This window comes from Xenopus laevis, chromosome 5S (assembly GCF_017654675.1).
Source record: "Xenopus laevis strain J_2021 chromosome 5S, Xenopus_laevis_v10.1, whole genome shotgun sequence".
NCBI classification, from domain to species: Eukaryota; Metazoa; Chordata; class Amphibia; order Anura; family Pipidae; genus Xenopus; species Xenopus laevis.
In genome coordinates this window covers 63,972,610-63,996,314 of record NC_054380.1, presented here as the reverse complement: position 1 = coordinate 63,996,314, position 23,705 = coordinate 63,972,610, and the positions used below count along the sequence as shown (strand labels likewise).

The following is a 23,705-nucleotide window of genomic DNA, read 5'->3' as shown; positions in this document are numbered from 1 at the left end:
TTGCTTTGCAGTTTGGCAGTTTGCAGTAGAAACACTTATTTACCCATATTGGATTCGTCAGAATATGTACTTTCTGAAAATATATGGTTTTCTGGGGTCTCTGTACTGTTAGGTGGTCTAATGTCGCATAATACACACACCGGGTGGTTATATTGCAGCAGCCAGAGCGTCAGCCATGAAAATGTCTATACATATTGTCATTTGGGGGTCTCTGTGCGCCACATAGTTTGGTATATCTATGCACATTGGGCATCAAACTGTTTAGTAGACCCCTATGTTTATATTTAGGATGCTTTATGCTGGTAATGATACATGGACAATACGATGCTAGAAAGTTGAAGCTTTGAGGCAATTTTCAGATATTTCACCAAAACCGCCAAATTTGGCAAAGCCTTGCGACTCAGTAGTTTGGGGTAGAAAGGCATGGGTACCCATTTTAGATTCTGTATAGTGTGCACTTTCCAAAAATATATGGGTTTGGGGGGTAAACATATATTTCTGTGTTTTTACCCCACAAAAATGCAGTCAATGTGTTGATTTTTCATTAGCTGAAGTTACCCACAGGACAATTTGTATGTGCTAACTTCATTTTGGGGCCTCTAAATGCCAGATACTTTGGTAAAACTATGAACAATGGCCACCAAACTGTTTGGAGGAACCCTGGCAATCATATTTAGGGTGTTTTTTCTTGGTGCGTAACGATACATGGGTGATATGGTGCTGAGAAGTTGAAGCTTTGAGGCACTTTTCAGATATTTCACCAAAACCGACAATTGTGGGAAAGCCTTGCGACTCAGTAGTTTGGACCAGAAAGGCATGGGTACCCATTTTAGATTCGGTAGAATGTGTACTTTCCAAAAATATATGGGTTTTGGGGGGTAAACATATATTTCTGGGTTTTTACCCCACAAAAATGCAGTCAATGTGTTGATTTTTCATTAGCTGAAGTTACCCACGGGACTGTTTGTATGCGCTAACTTCATTTGGGGCCTCTAAATGCCAGATACTTTGGTAAACTTATGAACAATGGCCACCAAAATGTTCAGAGGAACCCTGGCAATCATATTTAGGGTGCCTTTTCTTAGTACATAATGATACGTGGGTGATATGGTGCTGGGAAGTTGAAGGTTTGAGGCAATTTTCAGATATTTCACCAAAACCGACAATTTTGGGAAAGCCTTGCGACTCAGTAGTTTGGAGCAGAAAGGCATGGGTACCCATTTTAGATTCAGTAGAATGTGTACTTTCCAAAAATATATGGGTTTGGGGGGTAAACATATATTTCTGTGTTTTTACCCCACAAAAAATGCAGTCAATGTGTTTATTTCTCAGTAGCTGAAGTAAAGTCCTGAACAATTTGGATGTGCTAACTTCATATTGGTGTCTCTAAATGCCAGATACTTTGGTAAACCTATGCATAATGGGTATCAAACTGTTCAGTGGACCCCTGGCAATCATATTTCAGGTGCTTTTTCTTGGTACCTAATATAGTTTGGGATATGCGGAGCAGCAAAATAAAACCTTTGAAATGATTTTTTGAGAATTTTGAATTTTTTTTTGAAAAACCGCTATGTTCAGACAAGCTTTTATGTTTGGTAGTTGGGAGTAGAGAGACATAGTTACCCATTTTGTAATCGGCAGAATGTGTACTTTTCAAAAATGTATGGTTTTCTGGGGTAAACCTACGGTTTCAGGATTTTTTGCCTTGGAATCTAAAGCATGCCGTTTTCTGCCTTAGTGCTTTCAAAATTCATTAATATACTGCCGGGAGTTTTTGCTGTACAGAAGTCCTAAATCTCCCTAAAACTATACATATCTGGTATTGGCACGTTCGAGAGACATAAGGTTTTCCAAATCAGTTGGATTTTCATCTGTAAAATGAAATATTTTTCTGGTATAAATTGATATACGATGAAAAATGGTAATTTTTCATTTTTTTTTGGTATTTAGCACTATAAATTTTTTTGCACAGGTGGAAATACATGAAAACTCAGGCAGATTTAGAAAGCTCAGTTTCTACCGAAAAAAACAATGTATAGTTTTCCTAGGTAAACTATAGGTTTCCCCTCAGAAAATGCCCCTAAAGTGAGAGAGCACAAAATGCTTAAAAACGGCTGGCATTTCGCGTAACCAAAATGTGAAATTCTGCTGGCACTTAAAGGGTTAAGCTGTCAGTGTCCCTTTCCCTGTGGGGATGTTCATTAATTCAGTCACAGAAAATTAAGATTGGAATACTTTTATGTCCTTCAATCCCAAAAGATAAATATGTCTATATTATTGGTCTTACCGTTTTATTAACCTTAAAGGGGTTGTTCACCTTCCAACATTTTTTTCAGTTTAGTTGTTCAGAAATAAAAACTTTTTCAATTACTTTTTATTTTGTGTTTGTGACTGTCTTCCTAATATTCCTGATATAACCTTATGTTTTTCTAAAGTAGCTTGGGGGAGGGGGTCACAACTCTATAAACTGTTCTAAATCAAAATATTAGATTAGTTGATACATCTGTTATCTTTGGCAGAATCATTGAGTTTCATTAAAGGCAGCTGTTAGAATTAATACAACAGTTTCTCACCACAGATGCTGCAGCATTGTGACTCATTTGTAAATAAAAGAACTGTAGTATTGGATTTCGGATATTTCACAGTAAGCCCACTATACACAATGAGTTAACAGATATCTGCCTTTCCATCAATGGCAACTGTGTAGGTGCAAGCCTGGACAACAGCCACCCTGCCATAAAACAAACCTTGCAGCTACAGTAATGTATACACATTATACATACACTGGTGTGGATGCAGGGATAGCAAGAGTTCCAAAGGAAAGGAGACCCTGTTGGATGAACAATGTGACACCTGGAGAATTGGACTATGGGATTTCATCCACAATGCATCCTAACTTGATTTCACTCCCTTACCTACTTAAGAAGAGATGAAACTTCTCCAAAAACAGCTAGCATCAACTAAATTGGCTGGGTCTTTTGGGTGTGGCTGTCCTGATAAAAGGTTAGTATGCATGTTTGAATGGACTTCTTCATGTACATATAAAGGGCATTTCCACTCCCCTCCATTACAAATTTCCTTATCCCTTTCTTCCTTACACTTAGGTCTCTCTCTTAGTTAGGTCACTTTTTTTTATACCTTTGAATTCCTTTGTAAATAAACACCACTTATTTAAATATCAGGCTGTCTTTAGTAGGGATGTAGCGAACTGCCGATTTGGTGTTCGCGAACGCCGTTCGCGAACACCGTTCGCGAACACCGGCAAAAAATGCGAACAGTTCGCGAACTTCGAACACCCGCTAAAATCGTTCGATTCGAACGATCGAAGGATTTTAATCGTTCGATCGAAGGATTTTCATTCGAATCGAACGATCGAAGCCATTCGATCGAATGCTTTTCATTCGATCGAATGCTTTTCATTCGATCGAATGCTTACAATCGTTCGAACGAATGGAAATCGTTCGATTTTTAGCGGTCGAAGGAATTCGAATGGTCAAATGGTCGAACGATCGAACGCGAACTCAAAATGCGAACGTTCCCAAACGTTCGCGAACATTCGGCGGACGCGAACGGTCGAAGTTCGCGCGAACTAGTTCGCGGGCGAACAGTTCGCGGGCGAACAGTTCGCTACATCCCTAGTCTTTAGGCACCCCAAAATAGAGCAGATTCCAACAAGAACTAACCCCTAAAAAAATCTATGTGGTTATTTTTCCACAGCTATTACTCTCATTCCAAATCCTTCTTAAAAGTTAAGCTATACATTTTTTATAGTTTTCCCAATACAGTTGTGGCAAAAATATTGGCATCATTTCACTTTTTCAAATAGCTCACAAATTCCAATAAAATCTAGTGCAAAACACATTGTATATTGATCAGGTTTACTTAATTCCTTGTTTTAGTATGAATATTACAGAACTTTGTTATTCCACCCATAACTTAAATTCTGATCTGACTTATTGACACACTAGACTTTGGGGCAGATTTATTAACACCCTTTGGAACAATAAACTAAAATAAAATGCATGCCTTTCCATAAGCATGATCTGTGACAGTGCCGTAACTAGAGGGGCGCGGGCCCTGTTGCGTGACGCGCAGCCGGGCCCCGCCCCCCCTCCGTACACGACTGATATCACTGGCGAGCGAGCTGCCGGGGGGCCCTGAGGGGCTGCGGGCCCTGGTCCGCTCGCACCCCCTGCTCCCCCGATAGTTCCGCCACTCTGTGTTCTGTGACCATGCTTCAAACACTGGCTTTTGTATTCCTTTCCAAAATGCCTCCTGATCTCCTGAACTTGTGATGCCATGAATAGACTGAAGTACCCTGAACGCTCCTTTTTTTCCTTAACAAAGGGATGTAGTGCTTTAACAAAAATCTCTACTCATCTATCCACAGGACCATCACCCAGAAAGAATATAACCTGTTTAGGTGGTTTTGACAAACTCCTCTAGGCCTTTCTTATGTTTCTCATGTTTCTTCAACCCTAGAGCTCCATTTCACAGAGGTGGTGATGGATGATGCAAGTTAAAACAGTGTCATCCCAACTCTGTCTGGCAGTTGATCAAAATTCTTTGACCATCATTGGAAAAAACTCATCTCTGTATCTAATTTGATCTGATCTGCTCATGTGTCCATGTTAAAGTAGATTAGCTACATTATTATTGACCTCCAACTTCTTTATAACTCTGCGTACGGTGAACACAGGAACATTAAGGTCTGTGGAAACTGACTTGTATCCTTGAGATTGTTTATGCTTACATACAATTTTATCACATATTTTTCTGCTCTTTTTTCTGACACAGACAATTCAAACTAAAGGTATAATGTTTAGCAACAGCCCTTTTAAGAAATAATTCATTATGTTCTGTTTATATATATATATATAATCAAAATATTTGTTATACCTTCTAAAGTGTCATTAATTTTGTACAGTCCATTTAATGATTTCTGTGTGGAATAAAAACAATTTAGTTATTTTTCCAGCCTTTTTATGTTGTACACTGCAAACAAAATAAATACACATATGCATTTCAGCAATTTTATGGTGGTACTGGTGCATTACATTGTTACAATTCTCCTAATAAAATAAGCTTACTCTTATTGCAATTCAATACTGATCGTGGAAGCCTTACTCTGTTATTTTAGGAAACCTGATTATGTTTCGTTTACAGCTATTTTTGGTTCAGGTGAACTTGCTGACAGGTTTAGTATTACCTGGAAGGGATGAATCACCCACCTGAACTGATTCCAGCCATATAAGATAAACTTACAACTAAAAATTATACAAAATACCTGTCAATTTAGATGTCAAGCTACAGTACAGATGCGTAAATGGTCTAATCCTATATATTTCCTAGTGGTTTTATACAAGAGGACATGGATATGCAGTTTTTATTTGAAAATGCTTCATTTGCTACAGAATGATTCACAAACTAATGTGATAATAGTTCCCCTTCAGAACTAACAAAACAGAAGTCAAAAAAAATGTATATTATTTATGGCATGTTTCACATTTACAAATCTTTCAACAGGTAATAAATTCAATTGATTATTTACAGGACAGTGAGCTTCATATTTTGTGATGTGCTATGCTGTCATTGGATTCACAATAGTCCATGTCCCTGTTTTACTGGTTTTCAGCAAGTAGGGTTCTTTTGTGCTAAAATAAGGCAATTTGGAAACTGTTCTAGCTTGAGCACAGAGACCCAATATTATTATTATTATTATTATTATTAATAATAATAATAATAACAGAGCTGTACAATAAATGGATGTATACACTGAACATACAAGATAGAAAAGCAACCAATAAAACATATAAGAAGCAAAGGGAGCCTTGCCCTAAAGAGCTTACTAGTATGTAGGTGTCCCCTTCACTCCCTCTTATCCACCCATTAGGCTTTCAATTGCCCTTGACTGAAGTTACAAGACAGCATAACTGAGCAGATCATTAAGCTTGAAATTATTAAATTTACTGCTGCAACCACAGAACAAGCCATTAGTGATCATATGAAATGAGATAAAGAAGCCTAATTGAAACATTCCACTTTTAACTTTTAAGGGCCCTAACACATGTGTAAAACACTTTAAGAACCAAAAATGCAGCATTTTTGAGTGGTTACCCTGGATTGCCACATGCACACTAGTATGCAGAAGCATGTACAAATCACTACACTATATTTGAATTATTTTTCTGCAGTTTCAAGTTCTGATGTGCTATGGATAGTAATAATACCTCCTATTAATAGTAGTAATACTATATATCCAGATCAGTTAGTGCCAGTATATACAGTACAAATAGATAATACCTGGCACAAGGCCAAACTCTGAATGCTATTATACACGGAACTTTGAGGTGACTGCTAATATCCTCAATACTAATCACTGCTTCAAAGGTTATATTTTATAGGATCTAAAAAATTCTGTCATCTACTTTTAAAATTATGTCTGTATCTACAATATAAATTGGAGACCTGTACATAACCACATATACCGCATATTACAGTCATTACTCAGCAAAAATTAAACAAAAAATATTTATCTAGCCGTGCAGACATAGAAATATGAAAAAATTATAGAAGAAAAGAATACATGGCAGCTATACAGCCGTCTCGAATTAAACATACATTTATACATGCATATATTTATGTCTTACTACAATAGTCCACTCACTGTTCTCCTGTTTAATTTAAAAAAAAAACTATACAGGATAATATGGGGAAAGAAACAAAAACTTAGTAATGAGAAAGAAAAGAATTGCACCTATTTCTTCCCACACCTGTGCTCATAACTAAAAACATTCCCATTATATAATAACTTATTTGACAAAGATTGTGGCAAATATATAATACAGTGCCCAGCTGTAAAGTAAGAGGTTGATGTTAAGAGGTTGGCACTTTATTATGCAGTGTACCACATTCCCTTAAAATCACATACACTAAAATGTAAATTTAGCAGCAATATTTGCCCATATTGATTTCAATAAAGCACTTCTGCACCTGATAATCTGAAGGCATCAGGGAGGATCCACCAGAGTTATTGGCTGAAGGCCCCATGCGTGGCTTCTTATTCTGTGGTCCCTGGTTAAGACTGGAGTCTTGACTGTGCTGAAGTGTGGCTCCAGCTGTTCCACCTGTACCATTTGTCTGGCTGCTGTTTTGTTGTTGCTGCTGCTGCTGAACTGTAGCCTGCTTCTGAGTTGCTGTTTGTTGCTGGTGCTGATTTTGTGTCTGCTGATTCTAAACATGGAAAGTAGAAGATTAAGATTAGAATTGCATTTAGTATAGTAAAGGATAGACCATTTCCCCCTCTATTAAATGTTAAGCTTACAGATATATCTAGACATTATTTGAGGGCTGTGGTGATTTTTTTTTACCCAGAATGAAATAACATTTGGCTGATTCTGATGCTCATGAAGCTATAGGCAGAGTGCCTTGTGTACTTTACAGACAAAAGTACTTGATGCTAGGTGAAGTTTGTTTTTTCTTTTGCAAGTAAGTGTTCTGTCCTCACTATGTGTTACCCTGGGGTAGTGTGTAGCTTGACATACAGCTAAACTCCTTCCTTCATTAATCCACTGACACAGGGTATTGAGCTTCAGTTTTATTAATAAAGGGGAAGGTGTAAAACTGGGGAAGACAGAAAATGACAGTGCTTAATAAGGCTGTACAATACATCATAATATAGAAAATACATAAGCACTGTGTAGCATATGTTACTGAGAGGCATCAGTATATAATATAGGGCATAGATACCTGGGGAGGAACATTTACTGTATAGCAGTGCCATGAGGTAGCTGCATATATAACCTGTTATAAAACTTGTATAAACGTACAAAACAGATAATGGTGATCTGCATTTATAGGCCAGGATTGTGGTATAAGTAATACCTACCAACGATGCTACCTAGGGTTGCCACGTTTCCGTGCATCTGAGACCGGGCAGGGGGTGGGGCCATGATGTCAGTGGGTGGGACAGTGACATAGATGGGAGTGGCTATGACATCAGGGGGTGGGGCTATGCTGCGGTGATCGGCAATTAGCCAATTGCCTTGTCAATCAAGGGAATACTGCCCGGTTTTCCTTATTTGGAAAACCGGGCAGGAAGTTTTGACCTAGGCCTTCAAAATACCGGGCTGTCCAGGTCAAAACTGGACAGATGGCAACCCTAATGTTACCACAAGGCTGGATGGGGTAGGATTACTGCGTATGGTGTTGTTTAGCTGTGAACACTGTAAAGATGGCAGATTTCCTGGTATTACACATGTTCACATGGAAAGGGTATGGTGACCTAAGAAGGACATTTTTATAACAATGCACATACCATACAACTAAATCACTAACTGATGCAACATAAACAATAAAACAATGCTGTAGGCATAACAAAGAGGGTTGTAAAGTTTAAGCAGCACACCCTCAAATGTTTTGTATTTGTTATACAGTTCAATTTGCTAGTTAGTTCAGGAGTTAAATCTTTACCCGAGGCACATACAAGTAATTCTTTTGTCTTCCTTACCAAATCATTACTTCTCTCCCCAGGTCAATAGGATGCAGAATTAATTGGGGCAAATAGATCTGTTCCTTACGCTAATTAAATATATAAACCTTTAACATTCCAACCTTATATTGCAGAACACTGCTTTCCCATTTTTGTAGTAGTAACATTGTGCTTTTTCAGCTATTTATTGACAGGTAAGGTTTTGATGTATCGAAAGTCCATGAAAGCCAGAATAGCCACAAAGATATATTTCATTTGACCTTTTGTCCTATTATATCAATGGCCAATCTCCATTCCTGTACATATACAGGAATTATACTGTTGCTGAATGCTGCTCATGTAGAATAGTAAAAAAAAAAGGCAACTGACATAGGTTGCAGAAGAAACATAAACTGCTCTGTGCTTGTAATATTGGTAAAGCAAACATTTTAAAATAATTATTGCCAGGTACATAAGCAAGAAAACAGTCTGCAATCAGACCTTGATACAGAGAAGAATGTATACACTTATTTGCTGTATCCTTTAGAGGGTGTCTAAGTACAGCAGACAGATGAAAATTTGGGGAAGTTCTGATTACTTTCTAGTTGTGTAGCCTTTATTTACAATGGGAATTAGCAATGGTTAAAAAGTAGTGGCAGTGGCAACAAACATACCATTCCCTTTACTTCAAACAGAGATGTAGCTTCTATATGCAAAGAAAAAAGAACCCCAATTGCCTCCCACTCGTACAGCAGTTCCTCAGATGTTACACTACTTATACAGTATTTTGTGATTGCTTGGGGGCAAACACTGAACGTTAAAAATACTAATGTGCTTAGTTTGCACCAGTTACAATTACGTTAAAGTGCCAGTGCTATAAGAATGAATTGCACAAATAAATAAATAGCCTTATAATACAGTGTATTATCAAATACCTTATATTTTCACCCGCAATCAATCCGACCAGGAATTAATTAGAATAAAATACTAAAGTGCTTTAAGTGCTAATCGGTTTATTATAAGGTAGCAATTACCAAAATTTCACAATTGCTTACAAATTAATTGGTTGTAAAGTGCTAAACAGTGCCAAGTAATTAATCATAAATAATAAATAGTGTAGTTGATATAAGGAGGACCACAATTAATGGGATAAATAGTTGTTAAAAACACACAAAAATGCTCAGGTTAAAAAGATTTCAAGTAGGAAATAGAAAATTGGAGAGGGTGGAGCTGTCCCAAAAACTGCTACCTAAATTGTTTTCTATCCCTGGGACACCACAAAGATAAGGAGGCAGAGTACCCGGGACTTGTGGTCTTGTGTTTTAAACTAAATCCTGTTCTGTAAGGAAGCTAAATAAGCCTAAAAAAAACCACGAATCCACGGGCTCTTGTGAGCTTTAGCGGCAGAGAGAAAGGAGATACCTGAGCACTAAATAGAAATAGATTTCTTTTCCCACCCCTTCTATTCCGTTTCCCAAAGACTGAAATTATTCTAAAGTTTAAAGTTAAAAGAATTCCAAACGCCGACGCGCGTTTCGCAGTGATAGCTTTATCAAGGCGTAATAAGAGCGTACCTCCAGCGTCGGGTTTAAATCACTTCCTTACGGTGCGTCACTATAGGAAATATCGCAAGACTTAAACCCTACTCGCAATGGTCAGTGTATCTATCGCGAGGATTCGCTACCATGTGTTGTCATGGATACCATGTAGCGTATGTGTAGCGTTTAATGCGCAGAATCATGAACTTAATACAACTATTTAACATATATAACGCAAATCACAGGTATCACTGCCAGCATTCTTAACAGCTCAGGAGGACTGTTCTTATTAAATGAACCTATTATTATTAACCTATTGGCTTCAGATGAATTAAATTAATTAGTGTGCATATATAAGAACTGTGATTATTATAAAATAACATATTTATTAAGCATCAATTAAAATATATTCCATTATGTATTTTATAAAATATATATTTATATATCATCAGAGCATCAGTTAAAAATAGCATATTTATTTGGTTTCTACTAAGTTAATGGATTTATAAAATTAATTAAATAAATGATGTGAATAAATTATTTTCATTTATTCCTATAGGGGATACTGTATTCATTCTAAAGATCCAAAAGCTCTCCCTTTTTAACAGAGCTTGTTCCAGGTTTCCTTTGCGTATTCCCAATTCGACTTTCTCCAATGCCCAGAACTTCATAGTAGAGGGATCCTTGTTATGTAGTTTTTTAAAATGTTGAGCCACAGTGGAAATTGTTTTGTCACTTTTATTTTCGTTACCAGCGGTTCTAATTGTACTGCAGTGCTGCTGCATTCTTGTTTTAAGCATTTGAGTGGTCATTCCTATGTACCGTTTGTTACACGGACATTCTATGCAGTATATTACGCCTTGAGTTCGGCAATTTATGTAATGGTTAACATTATGAATAGTGCCGAAACGATCCTCAAAGTTGGTGATTTTAGACATCCTACTGCACATATTGCAATTGCCACAGGGGAAACACCCAGAGATGTAGCTTCCTCATAGTTCTCCAGGCTCCAGCCAACAGCTGCACAGAATCTACACATGATGTTCATACATTTACTGTTTGTGTGTTTAGCATGTAAAGATGGAACAAAACACACAGAATAAAGATGGTATCTTAACAGTGTGTTCTTGGCTGGGGGCAATTTAAGATTGCTTGTGTCTTTTGACTTTTAGGTACCAATCAGCTAAAATAACAAAGATTGCTGATATTATTTTGTCACAAAATGATAAGTAAACTCACACAGGCTTCCTTAAATATTGCTTGTGCAAAAAAGTTTTAGCAATCAGACCCCCCCTCTAAGTAAAAGAACATACTGTTAAGAGACCATCTTTATTCTGTTCAAGTCTTCATGAATGAGCCGTCACAAACTGAAAATTTGCTGTAAATTTAGTGAACTGCTACTGGTTGCTGGAAACAGCATTCCGATAATTAATGAATGATGAAATAAATCAGTATTAAATTGACCATTTAAAATGATCATTAGAATTATGGCTTGTAATTTCATCTCCATGTCAACAATCAGGAAAGAGAAACAGTAAATGCATTAGTAAATGTAAGGCTTTAATTCTCCTGTAGCAGGAGAAAAATGTAATCCCAGACTAACCTTCAAGAGAATAATGCTATTTAAAATGACCTTCATTCATCATCAGATGAACCCTTCTGCTGAGTAAGCAGGACTGTCTTTACTCTAAAAAATGTATACAGCATCATATAAATGAAAACCTATAAGATCAGAATTCCTCATCCACAGTTCCTGTGTGCTGTCTTTATAATATTTATGAAAGATACCCTCGGAAAACCAGCAAATTCACAATTTAAGGGGGTTGTTCACCTTCCAAATACTTTTCCAATTGAGTTGTTTTCAGATTGTTCAGCAGAAATAAAGACTTTTTCCAATTGCTTTCCATTTTTTTATTTTTTACCATTTTTCTAAAATCTAAATTCAAATTTTAAAGGAGAACTCCAGCTTCCCAACCAAAATTTGATAAAGAGGCCCACATAACACAGAAACCCCTAATATACCCATCATAGTTACCTGTTTCTTCAAAAAGTATGAATAAATGCCATTTTCTTTTTTTTTTGTTATTATGATTTTTATTGCAACATTCAATAAAACAATACAATACAGTATTTCAAACCGACAGTGAAAAATCTCAAGACAGGCAGTATTTCAATGAACAATCTATCTTAGTTGCCAAATGCGGATGTTCCATTGCAGGTTTTCATTACATTAGGTTCAAGATATGTATTCGAGGCAATTTATACTATGGCCTACGTGCCTATCGTTCAACAAAATAAGGGGGGGAGGGGAATAAAGGGAGAAAAAAAAGGGGGGGATTTAAGAATAGTCTTGGATAGAAGGGTGTGGGAATAGATGAAAGAGAGACGTAGGAGGAAAGGGATGGGAATAAGGAGATTGCATATCCTGATTTTTAGAGGTGAGGATACAGTTCTGAATAGTCTGGTCTCTATTCATGGTAATCAAAGATGTGTAGTTATCAGAGTCTTTGAAGTAGGTCCAGTGCACCCATCTGGCTATGAATTTTGTCATCTTTTCCGGGGCTAAACTGGATATTTTCTCAAACCTGTAGATCTCATTTACTTTGGTTAGCCATTCTTAAATCTTTGGAGGATGAGTATGTTTCCAATGTGTAGGGATCAGCATTTTTGCAGAGTTTAATAGATGTGGCTCTATGGTTGAGAAAAATTGTGAAATTGGTTTGTCTAAATGAAATAACAATATGTAGGCTGGGTCATCTGGTATAGGGGATTTGGTTATCTGTTCAGTTAGGCTTCTAACTTGTTGCCAAAAAGGCTTTACTTGTGACAGTCCCAGAATATATGACGTAAGATACCAGTGGTTTGCTGACACCTCCAGCATTTATCTGGAGTGGCTGGCCATATTTTGTGGAGTCTGGACAGGGTGAGATACCACCTCGAGAGCAATTTATAGTTGGTCTCTTTCATTCTACAACATCTTGAGCTGTTCATTAGCATGCGGGTTATTGTAGTCCATTGTGACTCTCCTAGATCCATTTCCACGTCTCTAGCCCATTTCTGAAAGTTCTCTAATAGTGGCACCTGAGGTAATTCTTGTAGCAGTTTGTATAAAGCTGACATTGTTTTTGTCGGGGAATGGTCTGCAGCACACATAGATTCAAATGGTAGCAATTGTCTGTTTAGGACTTTGTCCCCTCCTAAGCTTCAATGGTAGTGTAGGATTTGGGAAAGTGCATATAAATTGGCAGCAGACATCTGATGTGAATGTCTCAACTTATCATTGGGGAAGTTTGCCCTTTTCCATAAAGTGAACTAATTGTAGGTTGTCCTGAATAAGCCATTTTTGGAACCTCGAGGTACCTTGTCCCAGTGGGAAGGCAGGGTTGTTTATTATCGGAAGTAAAGGGGAAGGATGTTTGTGAAGTCCACATTTAGACCTAATTTTGTCCCAGGTTTCCATTGTTCTGGCTAAAGCCGGATGGTCCCTGTGTCTGATTCGTCTATGGATTAGGTCGATCCATGGAAGGTGGTAAATAACATTTTCTATGCTGAGATCCAGCTGTTTAACAGTTCTTCTCTTTCTGCATCATTTGAAATCCTGGCAGGGAAGTAGGGACTAAAACACTGATGTTACAAATTGTAACAACTTCTCCACAGCTTACAGACAGCATGCAGGAACTACATAACCCACAATGCATTGCACTGTGATGTTCTGTTCCTTATTGCAGGGAATTCTGGGGTTTGGAGGATGCAGGCTAAGGACAGATGGCTGCTGATACAAAGTAACAGCAGTCAGCCAGCTCAGCAAAGTACTCAGACAGATCAGCAGGAGAGCAGGGGGCTTAGGGGACTATTCCAAACCATTAAAAATCATGAAAAGTCTGTTTCAAAAAAAAGCTTAAATTATGTTTTTGTGGAGTTCCCCTTTAAGGTTCCTGTCTCTGGTGTTTCAGTCTGGCAGCTCAGTAATTCAGGTGCAGATTTTGAACTGTTACAATTTTGCAACATTTAGTTGATACATTTCACAGCATCTCTGGAGTTTTAGCAACTATTGTATCAATTCTAACAGCTGCCTGTAATGAAACTATTGGATTCTGCTCAGCAGCGACAGAGATAAGAAATGTATCAACTAAATGTTTCAATTTAGAGCAGTTTAGAGGGTCGGCGACACCCCTCCCAGAGCAGCTTTAGAAAGGCTTTGCCTAAGTGAAGGGACTGCATTCTGGGAATCAGTCTTAGATTATTCTCCCTGATCATTTCCACTGTATGGGATTTGGACCACATAGAGCATTGAAACTTTATGGATGATCTTTACAATTCCCTAGCTGTCTCCACATGTTGTGCATCATTCTGACTCTCCTCCTCAGAAGTGTCCTGACTATTAACATCTTGTGCTACCTTGCCTCAGTGGATCTTGTTTTAACCCTGTTGACATTGTCTTGGACAATAAACGTGTTCTGTTTGTTTGCTGCAAGAACCTTGTGGAGTCCTTATTTATTTATTTTTTAAATGTTTTATTTATGAAATGTTTGCCAACAAAACTTGAGCAGTTTTATAGGGAGGGAAATATGAGAGTAAGTTAAAGAGAGTAGGAAAAGGGAAGTGGGAAGAAAAGATGGGATTCTCACCTGGCCTTTAGATTGTAAGTTCATATTTTCTATTGCATAGGTGAATTACCCATCCATCTAACATGCAATGCTTGGAATATTGTTTGTATATATTTTTATGCAGTGGTGGAATTAAATGTTGTTTGAGTAGAGTGGCTTTCAGTCCATAGTATCCATAGGGAACAAGTCTCTTCGTATTTTATCATGTATTGGTGCTGACAGCATTTCCATGGTGGATACCCACCAAATTTTATTTTTTACTTCAGGGAGTTGTGGAGGAACCATTTTGCATTTTTTCTTTTTGCTATAGGTCATCTGGTAACAAGACATATTTATGAGCATAGCTTAAATTCCTTTTTGGTAAGAGATTCTGATTTGTGGTGTAGTAATGCAAGCCAAGGATTCGGATGAACCTTCTTGTGTAGTAGTTGACTCATAAGTCCGAAAACATCTTTCCATAGTCGGGAAGGTGCATGAACACCACATGTGTAGTTCATTGCCTACTGCCCCACAGCCCCTGAAGCACTTTGTGTCAGAGCCATAGATTTTGTTTATTTAGCTGGAGTGAGATACCAATTGTATAGGGTCTTATAGGCATTTTGTTTTATGATTGTATTGATGGATGCTATGCTTATTTCTCAAAAATAGCTTGCCATTGGTCGTCATCCAAAATATTAATATTAACTGGGATGGGTAGTGCACAAACTAAATATAGGATTTTTTGGACAATAATCATTTTCAGAGTGTGTAGTCTCCCTAGCCATGATATGGGTTTTTCCACCATGAGTGTAATAGTGTATTCAGTTTTTTGATTACTGGGGAATAATTCTTATATATGACTTTAAGTTTTGGAGCCAAGTTAATGCCTAGATATTAACTTGGCATGGGCCTTGACTGATAGCGTTAGGGCTTCTGACTTTGAGTTGTTCACTCTAAATCCATTCTGCATATTTAGATTGTAATGTATAGTCCGCAAATAAAGCTATTTTAAATGTTTCCTTACCTACTGTATATTGATGCCTGCTTTGTCAGGATTCATTTTGATCCTCTGAGCTAAGGGCTTGATACATAACGCAAAGAGAAGGGGAGACCATGGGCACCCCTGCCTTGTTCTGTTGCAGATATTAAAATGCTCTGAGCAATATCCTGATGTGCTTACCCTAGCTATCAGATGGTTAAATAGGGCCATTATTGCACTTTCAAACCTGTGGCTTCCAATATAACTTTCAAAAACTGCAGATCCATCATGTCGAAACCCGTCTCCGCATTCAGAGAGAGGCAGCTCTTGACATGATGGAGTAGATGTAGGATCCTTCTGATGATGTCATTGGCATACCTCCCTATTATGAATCCTACCTGGTCTGTGTGTATAAATTGTGGCATTAATGTAGCTAATCTATCTGACAGAATTTTCCCATCAATTTTTACGTCAGCATTAATAAGTGATATGGAACAATAATTCTGGCAATAGATCAGATCTTTAGGCGGCTTAGGCAAGACTGTTATGTTTGCACTCAACATATCAGGAGGTAGCTTACATTTATTTTGAAGGAGTTTATTAAAAAATCAATATCATAACTTCCCATCTCCAGGCTGGCTGCAGGTCGTACACCTGGGAACCCCACCATCCCTCCTGTGATCTCCATGCTCCCGCGGTAGTTCTGCCACTATAAATAATGATTGCATATGGGAGTAGTTCTTTTATGAAGCTGTTATAGTATTGCTTTGTAAAAAAATCCTCATTTATTTCCATTTGTAATTTTGGGGATTCCGTTGGTAAAATAACTTTGTAATTTTCAAGGGGTTGCTGCAGTAGGAGGTACCTAACTGACGCTATAAAGAGTAGTAATTTACAAATTGAGTTGATATCCCTGGGTTTATAAACTGTTGTTCCTGTAGAAGTCCTTATTGCTTGTATCATGGTGGTGTTTTTTTGTGTGAGTAATTTTGCCGGTAAAGTGTCTGCTTTATTCACTTTTTCATAATAATAATCATGTGCTGGGGGGGAAATTGTGTTATCCACAGGAGAGGAGGAATATGGATTTAAGGGTATGTCTTAATATGACAACTTTTTTTCATATATGAGTGATATCCCTGCAGTGAGCACCAACCATTTGGTTTTTGGTGTGCTATTAATGTGGACTTGGTCTTGTGGTAACATGGGTGTGGTTTATAGTAGGCGTGGACTAAAACAGGGAGTGACTAACACTATTAAAATCTCCAGCCACAATCAGTTCACCTCTTCTGTGTTCTTTTAAAAAAAAGATGTAAAAAAAATAAGTTTTCTTGCTTCTTCTTGCTTATCGTTCGGGGCATAGAGTGCTATGAGAGTAATTGCTGAATTTAGAAGAATGCCCTTCACCAGTATAATGAGCCCTTCTTTATCTAAATGTTGTACCTTGGAGTGGGCAATATTTATGAATGAGGATGCCAACCCTTTTGTTTTATGTCTGACTGAAGAGAAGTATACCTTGTCTTTGCTTTCCTATTTTTGCCAAACTAAGTGGTTTTCTGTAAAAACTAGAATTTATGCCCCTGTTGCCATGAAGTCATGGCAGGCTCTATTTACTGGAGTGTTAATGCCTTTGCATCTCAGTGTCACTATTTCGAAATTTGAGGATCTAGCCGTTTTATTGTGGTAGTGTGTAGCAGAGTCAGGTGAGTTGTGGCTAAAGATTTGTGATGGTGAGAGTCTCGGGGAGTAAGGGGGGTTGTTTAGATGTAGACATATAAAGTATAGAAAACGAAAGAATAAAGGAGAAAATAGTAAAAAAAAATTCAATTTGTCAATAAATTTACAATAACAAGAACTAAATAGTAGTGTGTTGGAAAACTTCCAAACTGAGAAGGATTTGGGAATTTTTGTGGATAACAAGCAGTGTAACTCTGGGTGGCCAATAAAGCAAATAAAGTACTGTTTTGCATAAAAAGGAAGAAACCATAGTTTTTCCTCTTTATACATCTCTGGTAAGGCCTCACCTAAAGTATGCAGTGCATATTTGGGCTCTGGTCCTTAAGAAAGATATTAATGTGCTGGAGAGAGTACAGATACGTATGTGCTACTAAACTGGTAAAAAGGACTGAAGATACAAACTATCAGGGAAGACTGTCAAGTTTGGGGTTGTTTTCTGTGGAGAAAAGTTGTTTGAGAAGAAACAAGATAACTCTTTACAAGTACATTAGAGATCATATAGACAGGTAGTGGGAGATATTTTCGCGTAGAAAGGATCAACAAATGTGAGGCCACCCCTTTAGACTTCAAGAACTGAACTTTTATTTAAACCAGTATAATTGGTTCTTTATGGTGAGGGCTGTGAGGTTGCAGAATGCTCTGCCGGGTGATGTTGTGAATGTAGTGCCTTTAACAGTGATTTAGATTATTTCTTGAACAAGCATATGGAAGGGCTTTTGTGACTGTAAGAAATACGGATAGATTAGTATAGGTATCAATATATATAATTTATATACATAAGTCAGTATAAGTGTTGTGTATACAGTACGTGCACTGAGGTGTGTTTGGAGGGTTTGAACTTGATGTTCTTTGGTCTATTTACATCCCAATTTAACTATGTAAGTTGAAGTCAAGGAAAATAATTGGCTCTGTTTCAGTATTTTTCCCGAATGGAACATTATTCATGTGATTTACACTTCCAACAGATTATTACTTCAGTTTCCTCATGATCAGCCACATATATGTTTCCACCAGAAATCCAGTCCACCAAAACATGTTTATATCTGCAGTGCCCAAGCAGGAAAGATGTACAGATACTCCCTTCATCCTGTGTTAATTAGTAAGCTATTCTTAGAACACTTAAAAACTCAATATTCCTCTAGTGAAACCAAGCCTGTTAAAACACTGCTAATTAGCTTGGCATCCTGTATTTGTAAAACAGCCTCCATGTTAAACTGCCCCTGCCCTGGGGACCAGCATACCTACGCTTGTGCAACTTTTAATATATCTAGTAAGATTTTAGAGGATTAGGAGGTGCAGTAAAGCTAAAACAGTTTTTCAGAGTTTAAAATCATTTATTTAATGAGTATTATAATGTATAAGATAACAGAAAAGTACTGGAGTACTGGATTGTCTTTCTAAGACTACACTAACAGCTTCCACATAGTCTAAATGGACTCACATTCTAGGTGATGCAAAAATAAGAATGTTGTAAAGAGCTGATGAATTTTCAATTATTTTTCAATTAAGAAAATGTTTTTTTCATTGAGATTCCCCAGTTTTCCTTAGACTATATGTGGTGTTTATACAATTGGCCTGTAGATGTCACTGTTCTCATACTTATACTGTGCATACTTCCTGGTAGCTTAATAGTGAAATTGAAAGCTTACTGTTGTGTAATGGCTGCATGATTCTGCTAATAAAGCACTGTTATACTCTACTCACCCTCGGCTACCCAAAACATAACAAATGGCGACAAGGATGGCTCTTCTACCTCTGCAGCAGCCTGCACCTATTATTCCAAATCCTGGTGAGCCTACCATACCTTTTACTGCTTGGATTCCTATGTTTGAAAATTACATTATTGTTGCTGACCAAGGGGAGATTTCTGCTGCTAGGAAGCATGCTTTACTTATTCACTGCCTGGGAGCAGAGGGACAGCGTATATTCTATACATTACCTGATGATACTTATGAAACTGCTCTTACTGCTATAAAGAACTTTTTTGTGGTTGCTGAAAGATATAAATTCCGCCAACGTGGACAACGTAATGGTGATTCCACAGAACAATTTGTAGCAGCTTTGAGAGAGCTGGTTGTTACCTGTGAGTTTGGGAATCTAACAGATGAAATGCTAAGAGACCAAATAGTGGAAAAAACAAACTCACCTCACATTAGAGAGAGACTGCTCCTAGAGCAGGATTTAACCCTTGCAAAGGCTATTACAGTTGCTAGCCAAATTGAAACAGCAGTGGCAGAGGCTACAACTCTCAGTCAGGGAACTGCTGGGAATGTACCAATTGTGAATTCAACACTGTGGCCTAATAATGCACAGTCACAGGCAAAATATAGTGCTAAGGAAAGGGATTCACCTACACTGCAAAACCATGCAGCAAATACAAATGGAAAATACTGCTTTCGCTGTGGTTCAACACAACACACTTCAAATCATGTTACAAGTCATGTCCTGCAAAAGCTAAACGGTGCTACAAATGCACAAAAGTAGGACATTTTGCTAAGACCTGCCGTAGTTCTGCTAAAGATGTTCATGAAGTCACTACTACAAATGTTACAGTATTAAGTGTGGATAAAGTTGGTACATTTATTCTTTTATATGCACTGTCAGTACTGATTCTGCTGTCAAGGGGCACTCCATTGACCTGATGCTTGATACAGGTTCAGCTGTTTCTATACTACCAAAGGATATTTTCTTGAAATACTTTGCAAAAGATCTGCTTGTTGCACCTGCCCTGAAACTGGTCAGTTACTTAAAGGATCCAATCCCTGTGCTTGGTTGCTTGCCAGTGACTGTACTGGTGTTTATACAAATGGCCTGTAGATGCCACTGTGCTCATACTTATACTGTGCATACTTCCTGGTAGCTTAAAAGTGAAAAAGAAAGCATACTGTTGTGTAATGCTGTCAGGACTGCCAGACGTACCCGACCCAGAAGTATCCAACGGCGCTGTTTACATTCCCGGCGGTCACAGTGAAGATCCAAGATGGCGGCGCCCATGCTGAACACATGGCTGCAACGTCGCTGTATGATGATGTCATCTCTGGTGCCGGGATCTCATCATAAAAGGGCGCCCAAAACACTGTGACGGCGCCCAAGAATAGGATTTGCTGCCATTAATCCTGGGTTCCTGTTTGTGTTTCCTGTATCCTTATTCCTGCTCCTGCCTTGGTTTTGACCCCCTGCCTGGACTCTTGTTATTTGATCCTGATCTGCCTGCCATTGAACTCTTGCCTGGACTTTGACCTTGATTCTGCTTAACCCTTCGGATACCGCGACCTTGCTCCCTCAAGAGGGATTCCTCCTTGATCCAGACTACCTCCCTGGAGGGAGCTCCCGGCTCCCTGACATTATTCTTGGGCCATGGATCCCACTGAGGAAGCTCAGCCAGATTTCGGCAGGGCCTTTCGAGGTCTGCATACTCGCATGAAGGCGTACGAAGCTCGGCAAAATTATGTTGGACGCACGCTGGAGGCGATTTTGGAAAAGTTATCTATGCTGACTCCGACTACTCCAACGCCGACAACGCCCACGCTAGTTGCTGCGGACATGGCTACACAGTCCTCCACTTCTGGTCCACGGATTCCTGCACCGCCTCTCTACAGTGGCGACCCTCAAGCCTGTCGTGGTTTTGTGAATCAGTGCCAGATTCGGTTCGTCCTGCAACCTGCAGAATTTAACTCTGAGCGAGCAAAGGTTGGTTTCGTGATCACTCGTCTGGCAGGGAAAGCGCTCGAATGGGCATCTCCGCACTGGGAGAAGGAGTCTCCTTTAATTGATGATTCCAAAGCCTTCCTTCAAGAATTCCGGACTGTGTTCGATGCTCCCGGTCGGGTGGCGACCGCTGCTTCTTGTCTGTTCCAGATCCGCCAAGGAAATCGCAGTGTTGCAGTGTTGCAGAATATGCCATTGAATTCCGTACTGCAGAGACTTGTTGGAACAATGATGCCTATCATGCTGCCTTCTACAATGGTCTCTCTATCCGCCTCAAAGATGACCTGGTCTCTCGTGAATTACCCACGCAGGTTGAAGACCTCATTGCTTTGTCTGTCAAGGTGGACACCCGTCAGAGAAAAAATCAAGCTAATAGGGACCGAGTCAAGAAATTTCAACCCATGTTGGCTCCTCGCTTTCAAAGACCTCTATTACCTCCTACCCCCCAGCAGCCTTCTGTTATTCCTCCGGAGGAACCTATGCAAGTCGGAAGAGCTCGTCTCTCTGAACAGGAGAAACTCCGGAGACGTACGGCTGGACTTTGTCTCTACTGTGGGGGTCAATCTCACTTTGCCAACTCCTGTCCTGTGAAGCCTCAGAGTTCCTCTCTTCAAGGTAACCTTGGAAAGACTCATGTAGGGGGCGTTACTCCCAAGTCACAAGAGAACTCTCACAGGTTTCTTCTGCCTTTACAGATCCGTCTGTCCACTAAGACCATTGTTGGCTCAGCTTTTATTGACTCTGGAGCTGCCGGAAATTTCATGGACGCTCTCTTTGCCAAGCATATGAATGTTCCCCTGTTTCCATTGACTCCTCCACTTCGAGTAACCGCCATTGATGACCGACCCCTTGAATCCGAGTTTATCTCTATGACGACTGGGGAATTGCCTGTGCAGGTTGGGACCTTACACAAAGAAAAGTTATCGTTCCTGATTATTTCCTGTCCTTCTGTTCCAGTCGTCTTGGGGCTTCCCTGGTTACGCCTGCATAAGCCTATCATAGATTGGTCCTCGGGGCAGGTTTCCCGTTGGAGTCCATACTGCCAACAGCATTGCCTTCCTGCTGAACCCATCCAGAGGGTGAATATTTCTACGTCAGATTTGAAGACGCTTCTTTCCTTCTACAAGGAATTCTCTGATGTCTTCTGTAAAAAGTCTGCAGAATTTCTCCCTCCTCATCGTCACTACGATTGTCCAGTTGATCTCCTGCCCGGAACCATGCCTCCTAGAGGTCGCACTTATCCTCTCTCCCCAGCAGAGACCGCTGCCATGAAGGAATATATCCAAGAAAATCTCCAGCGGGGGTTTATTCGCCCTTCTACTTCTCCTGCAGGGGCTGGATTCTTCTTCGTGGAGAAGAAGGATGGAGGCCTACGTCCTTGTATTGACTACCGGGGTCTTAATAAAATCACTGTTAAGAACCGGTATCCCTTGCCTCTGATCGCAGAACTTTTTGACCAACTGAAGGGGGCTAAAATCTTCACTAAGTTGGATCTCCGTGGGGCGTATAACCTCATCCGCATCCGTGAAGGTGACGAATGGAAGACAGCATTCAACACTCGTGATGGGCACTATGAGTACCTCGTAATGCCCTTTGGTCTCTGCAATGCCCCCGCTGTCTTTCAAGAATTCGTGAACGACATTTTCCGGGATCTCTTGGGAAAGTTTGTGGTCGTGTACCTAGATGACATCCTGATTTTCTCCAAGGACCTTGCAAGTCATCGCTCCCAGGTGAAGGAAGTACTCTCTCGTTTGAGGAAGAACTCTCTCTTTGCCAAACTGGAGAAATGTGTGTTTGAAGTGTCCAAGATTCCTTTTCTGGGCTATATCATCTCCCCAGAGGGTTTCGAGATGGATCCTGTGAAAGTGTCTGCAATCCAAGAGTGGCCCCTACCGTTGAGCACTAAGGCAATCCAGAGATTCATTGGTTTTGCCAATTACTACCGGCAATTCATTAAGGGGTTCTCTTCTCGCATTGCTCCTATCCTGGCCCTCATCCGAAAAGGGGGTAAACCCAGCTTGTGGCCCCCGTCTGCTATTGAAGCCTTTCAATCCCTGAAGGATGCCTTCACTTCCGCTTTGGTTCTCCGCCATCCTGATCCGGAGTTACCTTTCTTCATCGAGGTGGATGCTTCTGAAGTTGGAGCTGGAGCTATCTTGTCCCAAAGACATCCCTCTGATGGAAAGTTGCACCCATGTGCATATTTCTCTAAGAAGTTCTCTCCTGCCGAACATAATTATGATGTAGGAAATCGAGAACTCCTGGCTGTCAAGCTTGCCTTAGAAGAGTGGCGTCACCTCCTTGAAGGTTCCTTGATCCCAGTCATGATCTACACAGATCATAAGAATCTTGAGTTCATTCAATCTCTCAAGAGGCTGAATCCCAGACAAGCAAGGTGGGCTCTCTTCTTCTCTCGATTTAACTTTGTCTTGACTTATCGCCCTGGCTCTAAGAATCGGAAAGCCGATGCTCTGTCTCGAAGTTTCACTCCGGTGGATCGTACTCCTGAAAGACAAGAGCCAATTATTCCTCCTGTCAAGATCATCGCTTCTTTATACCCTCAATTTGCTGATCAAATTCTGGCTGGTCAATCTTCTGCTCCTCCTGATACTCCCATCGGAATGGCATTCGTACCTCCTGAACTTCGTCTGCCTATCCTGCAACAGACTCATAGCTCCAAGCAAGCGGGA

The 23,705-nt window shown here is 39.5% G+C and overlaps 1 protein-coding gene across 2 annotated transcripts in view; it reads right to left on the bottom strand.

Moving 5' to 3' along the window:
• The window catches only part of LOC108717939 (cyclin-dependent kinase 19), a 104,624-nt gene that overhangs the window by 5,790 nt on the left and 75,129 nt on the right, over positions 1 to 23,705 (bottom strand). The window contains exons 12-13 of one of the 2 annotated variants that reach the window (XM_041564627.1): positions 6,994 to 7,233; positions 4,900 to 4,942 (exon numbers count right to left, since the gene is read on the bottom strand). In XM_041564627.1, coding sequence (XP_041420561.1) covers positions 4,900 to 4,942; positions 6,994 to 7,233 — 283 coding nt within the window. The remainder of the gene's footprint in view (positions 1 to 4,899; positions 4,943 to 6,993; positions 7,234 to 23,705) is intronic. The other variant, XM_018265398.2, reaches the window with a different exon arrangement.